The 18,011-nt window shown below is 45.1% G+C and overlaps 1 protein-coding gene across 5 annotated transcripts in view; it reads left to right on the top strand.

The window, feature by feature from the left end:
* CCDC149 (coiled-coil domain containing 149) overlaps positions 1–18,011 on the top strand; it is a 140,794-nt gene that overhangs the window by 55,147 nt on the left and 67,636 nt on the right. For all 5 annotated transcript variants that reach the window (XM_073574683.1, XM_073574685.1, XM_073574682.1 and 2 more), the window contains exon 2: positions 3,846–4,007. In XM_073574683.1, coding sequence (XP_073430784.1) covers positions 3,846–4,007 — 162 coding nt within the window. The remainder of the gene's footprint in view (positions 1–3,845; positions 4,008–18,011) is intronic.

Below are 18,011 nucleotides of genomic sequence, written 5' to 3'. Positions count from 1 at the left end.
GTGCGGACGACTCACCCCGAGAGGTGGTCGGGGCAGAGGTGGCTGAGGATAGCTGAGGTAATCGTTCTAAGACCTGGACCAGCGACTGTGATACTTTTGTCAAGTCAGAAACAGACTGTGACATTGTAACGGCCCACTCCGGGGGGAGAGAGGAGGGAAGAGCGCCCTCCGCCCGGGATTCTGTGCGTTCCTGAGATGCTGACATATTGGAAGGACTGCAGGGGGGGCAGAATGGGGATGACTGACCCGATGCCCACTTCTTTTTACAGCGCGCACAGGCGTAATAGGTAGCGGTGGGCCTGAAGCAGAGATCCCCTGAAGGGTTGGGCATAAGTGAACTGCACTGAATGGCCGCAGAAATTAGGGAATAACTGCCGAGGAGAGCTAATCCCTGTCCCAGAGCCGAGCCTACCGAGATTCTGTGAGCAGCAGAAGAAACGCCGAAGTGTCCCCCAAGCAGCGCAGGAAGGAGTGAAAAACCAGGAAATCCTTGTGCTGGAAGATGGGGGCGGAGCTTAGCGGCTGCGCCGTGATTGGCTACCAGCGACGGAGAGGGCATGACAGAGAGGGGAGGCTGGCATCTCAAAGAGAAAGAAGCCCTGTGATGGGCTAGAAAAGGCGCGCTGAAAAAGCGTGCTCAGGAAGGGAGGAGGGAGCAGAGAATTCCCCTGGCTGAGGGGAAAGTGAAAGTGACGGCGCCGCAACCCCTTGCCTACCCCCACATATCGCGCTCAGGAAGCAATATGAAGCGGTCCCCTGCTTGCGACGCTGCTGCGGTGAGTGAAGGGATCCGCAGCGTCTCCCTGACTAGAAGAGGGGAAGGGATAGTGTCCGCATTCCATTGTGTGAGCGCGCGGCAGGCAGAAAGGGCGGGAGATTCAAAAACGGTGGACCTGTAATCCCAAGGTCCAACTTCTCCCATGCACTGGAGCTTATGCGGGGGCCGGAGGGAACGTACAGGCACTTACCTGATGTCCCTGAAGAGGATGACCACAGGGGCCCACGGGGAAACGGCAGGCCGCTGGGGGGAAGGGAGTCCTCTGTACCCGCATCCTGCAGAAGACGGCTTGAACCACCTGCGATCGCCGTCTTCCTCTCAGCCCTGTCCCGAGAGAGGGGTGAGGAGGGGGATTCGGCAAGGACCAGCCACCTGTCCACAACCCTTATCACCGGAAGGTGATAGGGAAAAGTCCTGCCTGCGGTACTGAGAGTTGCGATGTGGATGACACCACACTGCTCGCTCAGCCGCATGATATAGGAAATCAGGGTGATAAGTATACCCTGTTTCCCAACGGAAAAACCTAAAAGATAAAAGAAGAAAGGATTAAAAAGTTCAAACTAAACCCTGAAAGGAAAAATTGGATTAATAACTACAGATCTGGGGAGATCCCGGTCCGCCTCCTACAGACACTAAGCACAAACTGAGGTGCTTGGTGCCTGTCGGAGGTTGTATACTGCCGGGGAGGAGCTAATTTTCTGTTTTTGCATAGTGTCAGCCTCCTAGCAGCAGCAGCATACACCCATGGTATTCTGTGTCCCCCAATAAGGCGATAAAGAAAAGAAGATTCCCCTCCCTCCCCTACTGTTCGAATCGAATGTCGTGAGGCTTATTTGTGGGAAAATCGCCCGCTAAGGGGCGGATTGTTTCTTCTGTGTAATTATTTTGGGTATTTAATATGGATTTATTTATGAATGGATTGGTTAATATTTTATTTATTTATTTAACCCAAAACAAACTCACGGCCATTTTTCATCCACTATTGTTGTGTCTGTTATTCATTTTAGTTATTTAATTAAATCGGTCTTGTATGGCCCTGGTTTTGGCTTACAATCAGAGGAAAACTATAATAGAAACCCGTCACCACTTCTGTATTTATCACCCACTCCTGGTTTTGGCTTACAAATACTGAGGTAAAAAACTGACCAAATACTGAATGTGTGAACGTGGTCTTAGGGTCCAGGATACAGAGTCATTAACCAGACAAGCGATTCCACCATAGCGCCAGGGGATTTCTATGGTGAATATACAGGTTTTTTTTCCCGCAGAGACAAAATTGTTTCCTGAAGTATTCAAAAACCAAGTTTTTCCGAAAAAAAAAAAATGATTTAGAAAACTCTCTTTTTGAGAGTTGAGGGTGGGGGGAAAGGTGTTGATTTTTTTTTTTCTTTTTGTTCCCTGAAAAAATTTTTTTAAGCGGTTATCGTAGTGTTTTTTCCTGAAGTATATAGTTACGGCCATTTGTGATCTGTTCATCTCGGATTTGGACAGATTTCAAGAAGAAATCACCTCATAGAAGCGATAGGCAATTCTTTTTTTTTTTTTTTCCCTCCATCGAGTGTTTTTTCAAAATTTGAACAGGAAAAAAAAGTGGAAAGAAAACTGAACATATGAACAGTGTAAGGGTTTGTTCACACGTTGCATTTTTGCAGAGTTTATTTCCTGCATCAAAACCAAAAGTATTGCCAGGAAAAATGTATCGCATATTCGTGTTTTTATGTGAATTTTTAGGCTGTGTGCCCACGTTGCGTTTTTTTTTAAGCGTTTTTGATGCGTTTTTCGGGGTCAAACCGCCTCAAAAACACTTAAAAGGAGCATCCCATTCATTTTAATGCATTTTGGACTGGAATTTATGTGAAATAAGTGAATGCTCATTCTGAGTGGACCTAGGCACCATTTTCTCAACAGTGGATTTTGTGCATTTAATAAAAGGCTGTGCTTTTTTCAGTAGGGTGGCCAGCATGTGATATGCAGCAGACAATTATTGGCACCTCCTTGCATGTAGCACTTTTTTCGTTGTGAATTTTGCACATAGCCTGTCTATTACATCAAGCATTTTATTATAACGTTTGCTATCTATCAAACAATAAGTTTTTGATTACATGAGTTTTACTGTGTTTTCCTGTCATATTTTCTGATATGGTTTCTGGTCTGCGTATTATCATGGCATTTTGTGCATATTCCCTTGTTTATTTTATGTATTGAGTAAATAAGAAATTTTGAAGAAATTTTATTATCATGCTTTTTGCCTTTTTTTTCTGCCATTTACTAATGGTAGTTATGGTTTATGAATGCTTCAGATTGAAAAAAAAAAATGCCCGGCAGGTCAAAAAAAAACCTTGAAGCGTGTTCTTGAGTTTTTTGAAGTCTCATTCACTTTGCTTGTACTGGAAAATACAGGGTTTTTTGTCGCTGAAAAAAGCAAAAACACGACTTGTGAACACACCCAAAAAACGGTTTAAGAACTAAATGAATGGGAAGAATTGTTCCCGTTTTTTGAAGTGATTTTTAGGCTATGTTCACATTTGAATTTTTTTTTTTTAATGTGATATTTGGTGTGAATTCCACAGTTGAAACCTGCTTAAAATCCAAAGACACTCATATAACGCCTTGATCACTAATAACCACGCCATACATGTTAATACCATACTATAATTTGAAACACATTAAAAACCACACACAAAAACGTTCTTAAAACAGCAGAAACAAACGCATGATTTTACATAAGTCCAAGTAGAAAAAGTCCGTGTGAACATACCCTTAATGAAGTTTTTAGAACACATCTGCTCCAAAAACTCTGTCTGAACACAGACTAAGTGAGCAACTGCAAATCCTAAAAAAAAAAAGAATTGTTGTAATTAAGACACTTTTCTTGTGATCACGTGATGACGTGTGTAGTATCTTACTTTCTAATGGATCATCAGTGGTTCGTGCTGCAGTAAGCGATGACAAGTAGGTGTCGGGCGATAGTGGGCGAGGTGACTGCGTGGCCCTGGAAGGATTTATGTTCCCCGGTCCGGGTCTCTAGTACGTCTTTCTATAACTTGCTTTCTCTTCTTTTCACCAGTTCCTTGTGTGCAAGAGGAAGCTTGAAAGCAAAAAAGAAGCGTTACTCATCCTCTCCAAAGAGCTGGACACATGTCAGCAAGAAAGGGACCAGTACAAGCTGATGGCGAACCAGCTGCGAGAGCGGCACCAGGCGCTGAAGAGAAAGTATCGGGAGCTAATTGTATGTGCCAGCTTTATTATATGTCTGTATGTGGTCCTATATCACTGGGAACATGGGGGTGTTAGGGATAAGAATAATAATACTCAGCACTCTACTTTTGTTGTATTTTTCATATCACATTACAACAGCCATACTGTTCAGATTTTGACATCAGCTAAGCCACATGAGGTTAATTTTTGCCGGACAATGTATATTTTTTATTTATAGGACCATTTCTTAAAACTTTATTTTTTACTAATTTTTCTGGCAGAATGGGTCAGGGAGATAGACATTATTACATTTTTTTTATGTTTTATTTTTTTACACTTTTCATTGTAAGATTTTACCACTTGCACATTTTTCATGTGGTATAGCATTGCTTGTCCCATACTTGCCAAGTAAGTGTACTTTGTGGTGTGCAGAACGTGATGAACATTTACATTGTGGTAAGCAGAGGCGACAACATCGTCATTGTAAGTTTGGATTCATCGTTAGTGGAGTTGTACAGACTTGTGATGAAAGTCCGCAGTCACGCTATGTGACTGCAGACTTTGAGTCCTCAAAGTGCGCACACCGCACACTGTTGGGATAATCTGGTGTCTGCAGCAAGAGCGAGCTGTCATTTGACCACATGTATGCGACTTGCATACTCCCAGCTACAATCCAACTATTGCCGATGACTATGTGCGAGGCCGAGCATGTCTAGTTGGCATGTGACCTCTTCTATGCAAATCTACTTGCAGTCTCTTGACTGCCCAATCTCGTTCCCAGCATCGGAGAATCCTGACAGTGTGCAAAGTTCTGAATCTCTGTATCTGTACTCCAATTCTTGTCTAGCTTTTTCTCTCAAACTCCACCCTGAGAGGGCTGTTACAGCTACCTTGTTCATGCACTTAGAGCAGCTGTTTTGAGCTGCAGGTTTAGCAAATATCCGTACTCCAGTGTGAGCGTCTCTGATCCATTCCTCCATGCTCAGACAGGGGAAAAATGTGTAAATAATTGATACTGGGAGAAAAGGAACCAAGATCAAAATATGGAGTACATTACAGAGATTCATAACTTCTCATAGACTTATGAGTAATTTAATAAGGGAATTTAGGCTCCGCTCAATGAAGGCGCAACTGAAATTGCTGACTCCAGCGCAGTGGCAATGTATGTTGGTAGTCTCAGGTAGTCTAAATGTGTCTTCTGACTCATTAGAATCTCGCTCAACCTCATTCTCTCTCTTTTCCCTGTGCTTTATACTGCAGCACTATCTAGTCAAGTAGATTTTGGTGTAAAATTGTAAGCTCTCTGTGAAGCCTGTGAATTGAATGCTGATTTACTTGAAAGTCTAGAATAATTATAAACTACAAGCACCTAAATCATCAGAGAGAAAACATCATGATTGCCACACATCTAACAAGACAATAAACCCTGAAAAAAATGGGAGCCTTTTAATATAAGCAAATATAATTGGCCAGAATATGGGATTGCTGCCAATTTAGGGCACTTCCATGGGGGAACATGGGTGTGCTTACTAGGTTCTATGCAGTAGATACAAGAGAGAGGTTCCTTTCTTTTTTTGGTATTATGTCTACTATTCGACCCCTCTCGTCCTGAGTAGTTCGGGGAAGTTGCCTGTGGTAAGTGTGGACAATAACATTAAATCTATGTACATCTACTCTCATTACTATCCCCAAAGGACATTTGGGAGAATGACAAAGTTTAAAAAGAAGTAAAAAACTAAATTTTTGAAAATATATTATTGTATAACTCCAAGATGTACAAAAAACAGCATTTTGATTTGTAAGGGCAGGAGTGGCATCTTCGGTGTCTATCTTGCTTCTCCTCAGTGGTAAATCACTGTTTAAAACTTACCTAAAATGGCCTGCACTCCATAATGGGGTGATCTGATACATTAGGGTGTGTGCACACGCTGCGGATTCTGCGGTGGAATTTTCCACGTGGATTTTGCAAAATCTCCAGGTAAATCCGCAGGTCAAAAGATCTGTGGATTAGCCTGCGGTTTTCCCCTGCGGTTTGACACCTGGACAATGGAGTAGGTGTAAAACCGCTGCGGATTCCGCACAAAGAAGTGACATGCTGCGGTTTTGATACCGCAGCAAATCCGCTCAGAAAATTCCGCACCGTGTGCATTGCGGTTTTTGTTTTCCATTGATTATAATGGTACTGTACTTCGCAGCAAAAACCGGTGCGGATCCGCAGGACCAAAACCGCTGCGGATCCGCAGCAGAATCTGCAGCGTGTGCACACAGCCTAAATGTAATTTCATCCTAAATGCCTATCTATTTAATACCATAATTCAATATATTTTCTAATATATTTTAATTAAAATGTCCCTACCATTCCCTTACTAAACTCTCTAACCACTTTTCTTTTCTTTATTTTTTATTTTTTTTTTTTTTTACTACCGTACTTCTTTTTTTATATCAGTGACCTCCATTTTAGTGGCTGGGTTAGTCCCTGCTCTACTGAGCACGCGTCGGTTGTCAATTCCAACGGATGGTCTGTAGATTCTTGTCACTGTGCATTATGTGGGGTGACAGTGTACTCTCTCACCAGCTGTGATCAGAAGTAACGAGTCAGCAGGAGAGCGCACTGTCAATGCACGTAAGAAGAATACCCAGCGTCACTTGCGGGGGCAGTACTGTCTCTGCATGCCTAGTAATATTACAATGTGCATTGACAGTGTTCTCTCCTTCTGGCTCATTACTTTGGATCAGAGCCAGCAAGAGAGCGCATTGTCACTGTGCATATTGCACAGTGATAAGAATCTATTTAGCATCTGTCAGAATTGACAACTGATGCATGCTTAATATGGCAGGGTCTAGACCACCCCCTGAAATGGATATCACTGATGATACTTCATTTCAGAGAGGGGGCAGTGGTTGCGGCAGTGACCACAGCCTCTGTCCCCTGATGTCGCTTAGCGTGCACTGGGATTCTCAAATAAAGCGTCATCAAAAAGAAAGTAGTAAAAAAAAATAAGCAGTTGAATAGAACAGTGAGGTAATGGGAGAGACTTTTTACTCATAGTATATTAGAAAATAGATTAAATTATGGCATAAAATTGATAGGCATTTTAGGATGAAAATTAGTGTTTCAGACAACCTGTATGTTTGCTGAAATAGCATTTGCATTTATCAGCAATAGTGATGAGCGAACATGCTTGGATAGGTGTTTTCCGAACATGCTCGGGTGATAACCGAGTGTCTTCGGCGTGTTTGGATAAGGCCGGGTTCATATTGCATTGTGGCAGTCCGTTAGACGGGCAGCGTTACACCGTGGCCCGTTAACGCTGCCATTGCCCTCCATTGTCAGGTGCATCGCGACGCATGCCGTAAAGCGGCATGCGTTCGCGATGTGCCGTCATTCAGTGACAGAGACTTGGAGGCGGGCTGCAGTGTCTGAGGCTCCGTCACCGCTAGCACAGATGAATCATCTGTGCTAGCAGGTATAGCATAACGCTATGCGTTGAACGCGCTGGTTAAACGTAATGTGAACCCAGCCTAATTTGTTTGAGTCCCTTGGCTGCATGTTTCGCGGCTGTTCAACAGCTGCAACACATGCAGGGTTCAATCCACGCATGTGTTTCTGCTGTCGAAAAGACACGAGACATGCAGCTGCGGGAACTCGACTCAAATTTATTTTTCGAGCACGCCGGAGCAGTCTCTTTAAGAATCCTAGTTATCATTCTGCTTAGTGACTTAGATACTTTAGCTGAATGCAGTAACAATTTAATAATTGTGTTGCCCAGATTAACATTGTCCACCTTCTATGTTTGGACACTCCTGTTTTTTTTAAGTACATTTTTGTATTATGTGGGCAACATGGTGGCATAGTCGTTAGAACTGTTGCTTGGGTTCGGTTTAAATCCCATCAAGGACAGTATCTGCATAGAATTTCTGGTTTCCTCCCACACTCCAGTCACATACTGATATGGAGTTTAGTTTGTGAGCCCTGATGGGGGCATAGATGATATCTTTAAAGTGCTGTGGAATACCGTACATTGGCATTAAATTAGTAAGGAAAATAAATAAATATTACACATTTCTGCAATTGGATTTGATTTTTGCAAAATCTTTACAATTTTTCTTCTGCAGCTTGCATGTGTTACATTACACTTCAAGTTGCTTGATTCTGCTACATCTCAATTCAACTTTCATCTAGCTCCATATTAGCCCAGACTCCAGGCCCTGTCTTTCCTTGTATAAGCTATAATCTCATCAAATCAAGTTCAATTTCAGTTTTTGTGAGAGTTCAAGAAAGGCAAGAGATAGCCGTGAGACTGGGCTGATAGGGAGTCAGACTACAGTGCAATTGAGAGTGAACAGTATTGAGCAGCTTGCAGTGTAACCTTACATAATAATAATACGGTAATAATAATTTTATTTCTATAGCGCCGACATTTTCCGCAGCACTTGACATATTAGAGGGGACTTGTACAGATAAAAGACAATACAGCATAATAATAATCACATAAATCAACAGATACCAAGAGGAATGAGGGCCCTGCTCGCAAGCTTACAATCTATGAGGAACAGGGGAGACACGAAAGGTGGATGGTAACAATTGCTTTTATTGTTCGGACCAGCCATAATGTAAGTAATCGGGTTTTCATGTAATGCTGCATGAACCGGTTACCAACCAGAATGTGTAAAAGTACCGAACCAGAGGGCTATTAAATGCATAAAGAGTATGAGAACATAATACGAGGAACCTGGTTATAGTAAAAATTTTGAATGGGCAACATAGGGATAGATTTTTGAGGCGGTAAGGCCAGTCTAATAATAATGATCTTTATTTTTATATAGCGCTAACATATTCCGCAGCGCTTTACAGTTTGCACACATTATCATCACTGTCCCCGATGGGGCTCACAATCTAAATTCCCTATTAGTATGTCTTTAGAATGTGGGAGGAAACCGGAGTGCCCGGAGGAAACCCACGCAAACACGGGGAGAACATACAAACTCCTTGCAGATGTTGTCCTTGGTGGGATTCGAACCCAGGACCACTGAGCCACCATGCCGCCCACAGTCTGGAGAAATGCGCTTTTAGTGCATGCTTTAAAACTGGGGGTATTGGGGATTAATCGAATTATACTGGGTAGTGCATTCCAAAAAATAGGCACAGCATGGGAGAAGTCTTGGAGAAGGGAGTGGTAAGTTCTGATTATTGAGGATGTTAACCTCAGGTCATTAGCAGAACGGAGGGCATGGGTAGGGTGGTAGACTGAGACGATGGAGGAGATGTAGGGTGGTTCTGAACCTTGGAGTGCTTTGTGGGTAAGAGTGATAAGTTTATATTGAATTCTGGAGTGGATGGGTAACCAGTTCAATGACTGGCGCAAGGTAGAGGCATTGGTGTAACGTTTGGTGAGGAATATGATCCTGGCTGCAGCATTCAAGACAGATTGGAGGGGGGAGAGTTGGGTAAGAGGGAGACCGATTAGTAGAGCGTTACAATAGTTCAGATGAGTATGAATAAGAGAAACAGAAAGAGTTTTTGCAGACTCGAAAGTAAGAAAAGGTCAAATTCTAGAAATGTTTTTGAAATGCAGATAACAAGAGCGAGCCAGTGGTCAGATATGGGGGGGTGAGTCAAAGCTCTGAATCAAGTATGACCCCAACACAGCGGGCATGTTGCTGGGGAGTAATGATAGAGCCTGTTACCATGGCTGGTCAGGAGACAAATCTCCAGGAGTGGACCCTCTGGACCGTGGCACCGAGGGGCCTCGGGCGAGCTGCCAGGTGGAGCCGACCCCTATACAGGGATTGTTAAGAGCAGGCCCAGGGGTTCGGGTACCACGATAGCCGGTACCGAGAGGGGCGGCTCAGGACGGACTGGAGTAGGAGTGCGGGACTGAAGCGTAGACAACAGAGCGGGATCACTGGAGACTAGACCGGAGTAGGACTGCAGGACTGGAGCATAGACAACAGGATGGAGCAGGAACACGGGAGGCAGGACTGGAGTAGGACTGTAGGACTGGAGTGTGGATAGCAGGATGGAGCAGGAACACCGGAGGCAGGACTGGAGTAGGACTGAAGGACTGGCGTGTGGATAGCTGAATGGAGCAGGAACACCAGAGGCAGGACTGGAGTAGGACTGAAGTGTTGATAGCAGGGTGGAGCAGGAACACCGGAGGCAGGACTGGCGTAGGACTGAAGGACTGGAGTGTGGATAGCAGGATGGAGCAGGAACACCGGAGGCAGGACTGGAGTAGGACTGAAGGACTGGAGTGAGGATAGCAAGGTGGAGCAGGAACACCGGAGGCAGGACTGGAGTGTAGATAGCTGGACCCATGGAGCACTGGACCGGGGCTACTGCAGGGACCACGGAAGGCAGGACTGCGAGACTGCAGAGAGCACATGAGGAAACAGGGCCCAGTGTGCTAGCAAACACAACGATCAGGCGCCTCCCTCAGGGGGGAGCGGCCAGATATGGCCCTGTCAGGTCTGCCATTGGTCCGTAGGTGCTTCCGGGTCAGGGAATTGCCGGAGCACAAGTAACAGGAGGGAGGCGCGGCCTATGGTGCATGCGCATTTCATGCAGAGACCCCGTCGGCCGCGAGCCTGTCAGAAGGGACCGCCGTGGGAGCGAGGACCGGGTGAGTATGCAGAGACGGTGTGACAGTGCCACAAACTGAAATGGCAATGTTGGGCATAGGTAAGTTATTAGAGGGAGGAAACACAAGGAGTTCTGTTTTTGACAGGTTCAGTTTCAGATAGAGGGAGGGAGGACATGATGTTGGAAACAGCAGTAAGACAATCACTGGTGTTTTGTAATAATGCAGGTGTGATGTCAGGACTAGAGGTGTATAATTGGGTGTCATCAGCATAGAGATGGTACTGGAAACCAAATCTACTGACTGTTTGTCCAATAGGGGCAGGATACAAGGAGAAGAGGAGGGGGCCTAGGACTGATCCTTGAGGAACCCCATCAGTAAGGGGAAAATGAGAGGAGGAGGAGCCAGCAAAAGATACAGTAAAGGAGCGGTCAGAGAGATAGGAGGAGAACCAGGCGAGATCGGTGTCCTTGAGGCCGATGGAGTGGAACATAATGAGGAGAAGCTGATGATCCACAGTGTCGAATGCTGCAGAAAGATCCAGGAGAATTAGTATGGAGTAATGACCATTAGATTTAGCTCTTAGTAGATCATTAGAGACTTTAATGAGGGCAGTTTCAGTAGAGTGTAAAGAGCAGAAACCGGATTGAAGAGCTTTGAGAAGAGAGTTATCAAAGAGATAGTGGATAAGACGGGAGTGGACCAGGCGTTCCAGGAGTTTAGAGATGAAGGGAAGATTAGAGACAGGTCTATAGTTAGCGGTACAGTTTTGGTTGAGGGATGTTTTATTAAATAATGGATGTATGATGGCATGCTCAAAGAAGGGAATGATACCGGAAGAGAGAAAGAGGTTGAATATTTTTGTTAGGTGAGTGGTGACAGCAGGGGATATGAACTGGAGGAGATGTCACTGGTGCAAGTAGTAGGGCGAGAAGAAGCAAGGGGCCTGATCACTTTATTACTTCTGTGACTGGATCAAAGTCAGAGAGTGAGCTAGATGCAGTGGGGGAGGGGGGACAGTGCATGGTATGAGGGCATTAGGAGAAATTTTCCTGTTGGATATGGTCAATTTTTTTTCTTTGAAATAATTGGCCAGATCGTCAGCATACAGATCCGTGGTTGGGGCCTGCACTCTTTGGTTGAGTCGGGAATGAAAAGTGTCAGAGACATTTAGGATTATTGGATAGTGAGGTGATGAGGGTGTTGAAATAGGTTTGTTTGGAGAGGTGAAAGCCAGTGATGTATGTTTTAAGCATAAACTTATAATGGATGAAATCTTCAGGCAGATTTTATTTTCTCCACTGGCGTTTGGCGCACCTGGAGCACCATTGTAGGAAACGTGTTTGCAGCGTGAGCCAGGGATGTTGACGTCTGTGATAAGTTGTTCTATATATAGAAGGTGCAGCTTCATCAGGACATGAGAGGGAGGAGATTGGGACCAATGATGACTGCAAATTCATCATAAGTTTCTGGGTGTTAATGGCACATATATTTCTACAAAAGTGTGGAAAGTGGGGGTGTCCTGAGTGGGATGGCAGTTCTTGACAGAGAATGAAAGAAAGTTGTAGCCAGAGAGCGGGAGAGGGGAGTTAGTAAAATCATACATTGAGCAAAGCTGGGAGAAGACCAAGTTGAGGGAGTTTCTGTCTTCATGCATAGGAGAGTTAGTAAGCTGCGAAAGGCCAAAGAAGGAGGTTAGAGATAAGAGGTGAATAAAAGATGGGGAGAGGGGAAAAGCAATGGGGATGTTAAATTCTTCCATGATGTGGGTGGGAATGTCAGAGCATAGAAAATGTGGAAGCCAGGTGGCAAAGTGATCCAGGAACTGACGGGAGAGACTCGGAGGACGATCCACAACCACCGCTAGCATGGAGAAGTGGATTTAGAGTCTGACAGCATGGACCTCAAAAGAAGGGAAGATAAGTGAGGGTTCTTGGGGGGTAACATGAAAGGTACATTTGGGTGATAGGAGCAGACCATTGCCTCTACCTGCGCTGTTGTCCGAATTTGGGGTATGAGAGAAGTGTAGTCCACCATATGAAAGAGCAGCAGCGGCGGTGTCTGACTGCTGGATCCAGGCTTCAGTAAGAGCCAGAAGGTTAAGAGAATCAAAAAGGAAGAAGTCATGGATGAAGGAGATTTTATCACACACTGAGCGAGAATTCCAAAGGGAACAATTAAGAGACAGAAGGCATGCAGGGAATATTAATGATATTTGAGGGGTTTCTGAGTGAAGCAGTTGAGGGGTTCGACGTGCTATAGCATGAGCTGCCAGGGTTGGGAGAGATATCTTCTGTGACTAGGAGAAGGAGGATAGAAAGAGAGAGCAGATCGTTAAGTGATTTGTGAGAGCGTCTCTTGTGTTGGATGGTGGGACTGAATGGATCTGTGTAATTTAGTAATGTGAAAAGAGTGTGAGTGCTATACATAGGAGAGGAAAGGACAGAGGGGCTGATAAAGATGGAGTGTAAAGAGTTAATGCAAGGACGGTGGACGTGTGTGAATGCAGCAGCCAGGATATAAATTATACAAATACATATGGTGCATATTGGTTGCAATCCAAATGTACTGGGAATAGGTTTCTTTAAATGTCTTACCTGTTTCCTGCCCTTTCTAACTGCCATGTTTAACTGCAAGGCACTTTGAAAAAAATGTACTTAGAATAAAATGTACATACGGTAAATGCCCCCTTTACATATGCAAGCTGCAGTTAACCGTTAATTCATGTTAAAAAGAACAATAATCATTTGGTTTAATACATTCTAAATAGTTTCAAATTCTGTAAAGTAATGATAAAATTGTATACTTCTGTAACGGATGCAGATTTTTTGAGAGGCACAGAGTAGGAAGACTGAGAGTTTTCTACTTCAAAGTTTTTAGTTAGCAGAGATAAGAGCTTATGACATTGTCCTCCCCGGCAAAGGTTAGTTGGTCAGTAAGGCAATACTTGTGATGCTTGACGTCCAATAATCCAATATAAAGCCTCAGTGCCAATGTCTCCAGGATGCCGGCTGGAAGGAGCCTATTGTTAGGGTTGACGTCATGTCATTAGCAGCTGTGTTACTACCCACTCCTTCACAGTCACTCTTGTATAACACACAGGAGAACACAATAGCATTCTGATTTTCAAGTTCAATCCCCAGAATAAAATTTGTGCATTTAGGGTTTGAGAAGGGAGTAATTGTTCTGCACAAGGAAAGCGTAACAATAAAAAATGGCAGAGAGCTGGGTCAAGAGCCGTAGAGGAAAGCGAGCATTAGAGAAGTATGTTTTTGTGTGGGGGATGGCGGCATCTGGCAACACATTTGAGACTTGATTGCATTCCAAGAATTATTGATCAATACCAAAAAACTCCGTAATCACTTGTAACAGAAGCAGTGTAGTAAGTAAGGGTGCCTATCCTCAGCATGGAAGTAGATGGATCATGACCGTCTTTCCCAGGTGTACAACATGGGCAATAAAAAGTTGGAGGGGCCATAAAGTAGGACCTTTCACCAAATTTTTCATGTTGAACTGGACCCTTAATGTAATCATGGCTGCAAAGTGGAATAAAAAGTTGTTTTATTTACTTTTTTTTTTTTTATTTTGTCTCTCCGTTGCAGAGTTATCAGCAATTAAATATTTGGCATCTTATAAGTTAACTTTAGTTAAAAGGGCTATTCCAAGATCCTATCAGAATATGTAATAGGAATAATAATAATAATAATAATAATAATAATATTACTAAATACCTCCAATTAGTAGTATAGTTCAGTATCCAAGGTTACAACCACTACCAAACTAATGAGTGGTCATAACCATGGAAACCTAAGCTACTGCAAAACCATGCACTTGGGGTAAGAGAAGTAGCAGAAGAGCTATACTACATTTCTAATTGGAAGTATTTGCCAATATTATTATTATTACCCCTACTACTTATTGGGATAGGACCTTTGAGATGAGAATACCCCTTTAAGTCCAAGTGGTTGTTATTAGATAGATTTCACTGGGGGCGTGTACTTCTGCCTTCTTTATGACACTGACCAATCATAAGCAGGCAACAATATAGATGTTCAGAAGGACCTGTGGTGAGGTCATCAGGGTCACATGTCCACAAATTCTGCCAGCCAGAGTGTGCACCCTAAATAAACGCTGAAGATATATTCCACAGCACACGAGTGTTGAGGTAATAACTCAAGTTTTTATGTCCAACCTTATGTTCTGTGTAATATATCTTCAGTGTTTATTTACGTTGCACACTCTGCTCATGCTCTCTTCCAGTCCTTGGGGTGGTGCAGGGAGCAGTTAGTCACCCCTCACTCATGCACACTGTAAACACATGCTACAGAGCAGGCCGTCGGTAATATTCTTGAGAGCGCCCTCACTGTGCGTTGGGCTCCCTTCACTGTGCTCTGAGCTCCCTTCACTGTGCGCTTCACTGTGCGCTTGGCTCCCTTCACTGTGCTCTGAGCTCCCTTCACTGTGCTCTGAGCTCCCTTCACTGCGCTCTGAGCTCCCTTCACTGCGCTCTGAGCTTCCTTCACTGTGCATTGAGCTCCCTTCACTGTGCATTGAGCTCCCTTCACTGTGCATTGAGCTCCCTTCACTGTGCTCTGAGCTCCCTTCACTGTGCTCTGAGCTCCCTTCACTGTGCTCTGAGCTCCCTTCACTGTGCTCTGAGCTCCCTTCACTGTGCTCTGAGCTCCCTTCACTGTGCTCTGAGCTCCCTTCACTGTGCTCTGAGCTCCCTTCACTGTGCTCTGAGCTCCCTTCACTGTGCTCTGAGCTCCCTTCACTGTGCTCTGAGCTCCCTTCACTGTGCTCTGAGCTCCCTTCACTGTGCTCTGAGCTCCCTTCACTGTGCTCTGAGCTCCCTTCACTGTGCTCTGAGCTCCCTTCACTGTGCTCTGAGCTCCCTTCACTGTGCTCTGAGCTCCCTTCACTGTGCTCTGAGCTCCCTTCACTGTGCTCTGAGCTCCCTTCACTGTGCTCTGAGCTCCCTTCACTGTGCTCTGAGCTCCCTTCACTGTGCTCTGAGCTCCCTTCACTGTGCTCTGAGCTCCCTTCACTGTGCTCTGAGCTCCCTTCACTGTGCTCTGAGCTCCCTTCACTGTGCTCTGAGCTCCCTTCACTGTGCTCTGAGCTCCCTTCACTGTGCTCTGAGCTCCCTTCACTGTGCTCTGAGCTCCCTTCACTGTGCTCTGAGCTCCCTTCACTGTGCTCTGAGCTCCCTTCACTGTTCGCTGAGCTCCCTTCACTGTTCGCTGAGCTCCCTTCACTGTTCGCTGAGCTCCCTTCACTGTTCGCTGAGCTCCCTTCACTGTTCGCTGAGCTCCCTTCACTGTTCGCTGAGCTCCCTTCACTGTTCGCTGAGCTCCCTTCACTGTTCGCTGAGCTCCCTTCACTGTGCCCTGAGCTCCCTTCACTGTGCCCTGAGCTCCCTTCACTGTGCCCTGAGCTCCCTTCACTGTGCCCTGGGCTCCCTTCACTGTGCCCTGAGCTCCCTTCACTGAGCGCCGGGCTCCCTTCACTGCGCGCCGAGCTCTCTTCACTGCGCGCCGAGCTCCCTTCACTGCGCGCTGAGCTCCCTTCACTGCGCGCTGAGCTCCCTTCACTGCGCGCTGAGCTCCCGTCACTGCGCGCTGAGCTCCCGTCACTGTGCGCTGAGCTCCCGTCACTGTGCGCTGAGCTTCCTTCACTGTGCATTGAGCTTCCTTCACTGTGCATTGAGCTTCCTTCACTGTGCATTGAGCTTTCTTCACTGTGCATTGAGCTTCCTTCACTGTGCATTGAGCTCCCTTCACTGTGCATTGAGCTCCCTTCACTGTGCATTGAGCTCCCTTCACTGTGCATTGAGCTCCCTTCACTGTGCTCTGAGCTCCCTTCACTGTGCATTGAGCTCCCTTCACTGTGCTCTGAGCTCCCTTCACTGCGCTCTGAGCTCCCTTCACTGCGCTCTGAGCTCCCTTCACTGCGCTCTGAGCTCCCTTCACTGCGCTCTGAGCTCCCTTCACTGCGCTCTGAGCTCCCTTCACTGCGCTCTCAGCTCCCTTCACTGTGCTCTCAGCTCCCTTCATTGTAGATGGTTTGGGGTGAGCTGGACCGCAGAGTGAAGGCAAAAGGTCCAACAAGTGCTAAGCATCTCTGGGAACTCCTTCAAGACTGTTGGAAGACCATTTCCGGTGACTACCTCTTGAAGCTCATCAAGAGAATGCCAAGAGTGTGCAAAGCAGTAATCAAAGCAAAAGGTGGCTACTTTGAAGAACCTAGAATATAAGACATATTTTCAGTTGTTTCACACTTTTTTGTTAATTATATAATTCCACGTGTGTTAATTCATAGTTTTGATGCCTTCAGAGTGAATCTACAATTTTCATAGTCATGAAAATAAAGAGAACTCTTTGAATGAGAAGGTGTGTCCAAACTTTTGGTCTGTACTGTATGTATTATACCAAATTCAAACACATGGATGTGCTAGTAAAAGAATACAAGAAATTTTGGCCCAATAGGATTGCCACATATTTAGCACCCATATATATCCATACCAGCCTAATCTGACCTAGATCATATCCATGAGTGTCCACAACATGCTAAACAATCAGTAAAGGATCATAGTTACCATATGGAGAGCACCAGACACCCTGCCTGCACCAGTCCAACGCGTATCGCTGCCTACACGGACAGCTTCCTGATTTTCTGCATAATGATTCTCTTTCTAGATCTTTTTTGAGTGGGGAACTCTTTAGGCAGGAGACATATTCTGTTTTTAATACTCACTTTTGAGGCCTCTCAATGAGAATCTGAAGCCCCCACTATATGTAGTGTATGTCTTCTGTTGAGTTGTGGCTACCAATTGATATGGACCACTTTGGATGCTGTCATGACGTGGGCACTGTCACTGTGGCACAGTTATGAGAATGCTATGGCATTTGATGAAGCGCATATACCAACATAATGTATCTCCTGGCGAGAAAGGGGTTTGGTCATTGCTCCGATATTCATGAGCTAGCCTTGGGATAGGTTATGAAAATGAGTTTGGTGGAGGTCCAACACCGGCCACCCCCACCGGCAGCATGATGTACCGTACATCTTCATGTGGAGCGGAGCTCCATATCCAGTGGACGCTCCCACCTGCTGCAGAACTGCTTTTTTTCATTGCATTGATGTGTTTTTGTTGCTGACGCTTTCCTTGTGTCAGGCATTGTACCACTCCTTGTGGTGGTATTTTAGGCTTACAGCTTTTACAGGTGGACTTTGTTCCCTTTAAAAGTGGCCATACACATCAGAGGAAACTCGTCCAAACTTGTCACCTTTTGTCAGCACCATCCCACCATCTGTGGATATGGAGGAGTGCCGATTCACTCTGACAGTCGATGTTATGTGGGGAAAAAAAATAAGAATGAGGCATGTTCAACTTGTCCAACCTTTTTTTTTTTTCAGAAGTGAAGCCATAAATCTGGCAGTGAATTATTCCC

The sequence above is a fragment of the Dendrobates tinctorius genome, unplaced genomic scaffold, assembly GCF_039654945.1.
Source record: "Dendrobates tinctorius isolate UK_male_01 unplaced genomic scaffold, ASM3965494v1 ptg000039l, whole genome shotgun sequence".
Taxonomy (NCBI): Eukaryota; Metazoa; Chordata; class Amphibia; order Anura; family Dendrobatidae; genus Dendrobates; species Dendrobates tinctorius.
The sequence above is the reverse complement of the archived record's forward strand: the minus strand, read 5'-3'. Positions and strand labels throughout refer to the sequence as shown.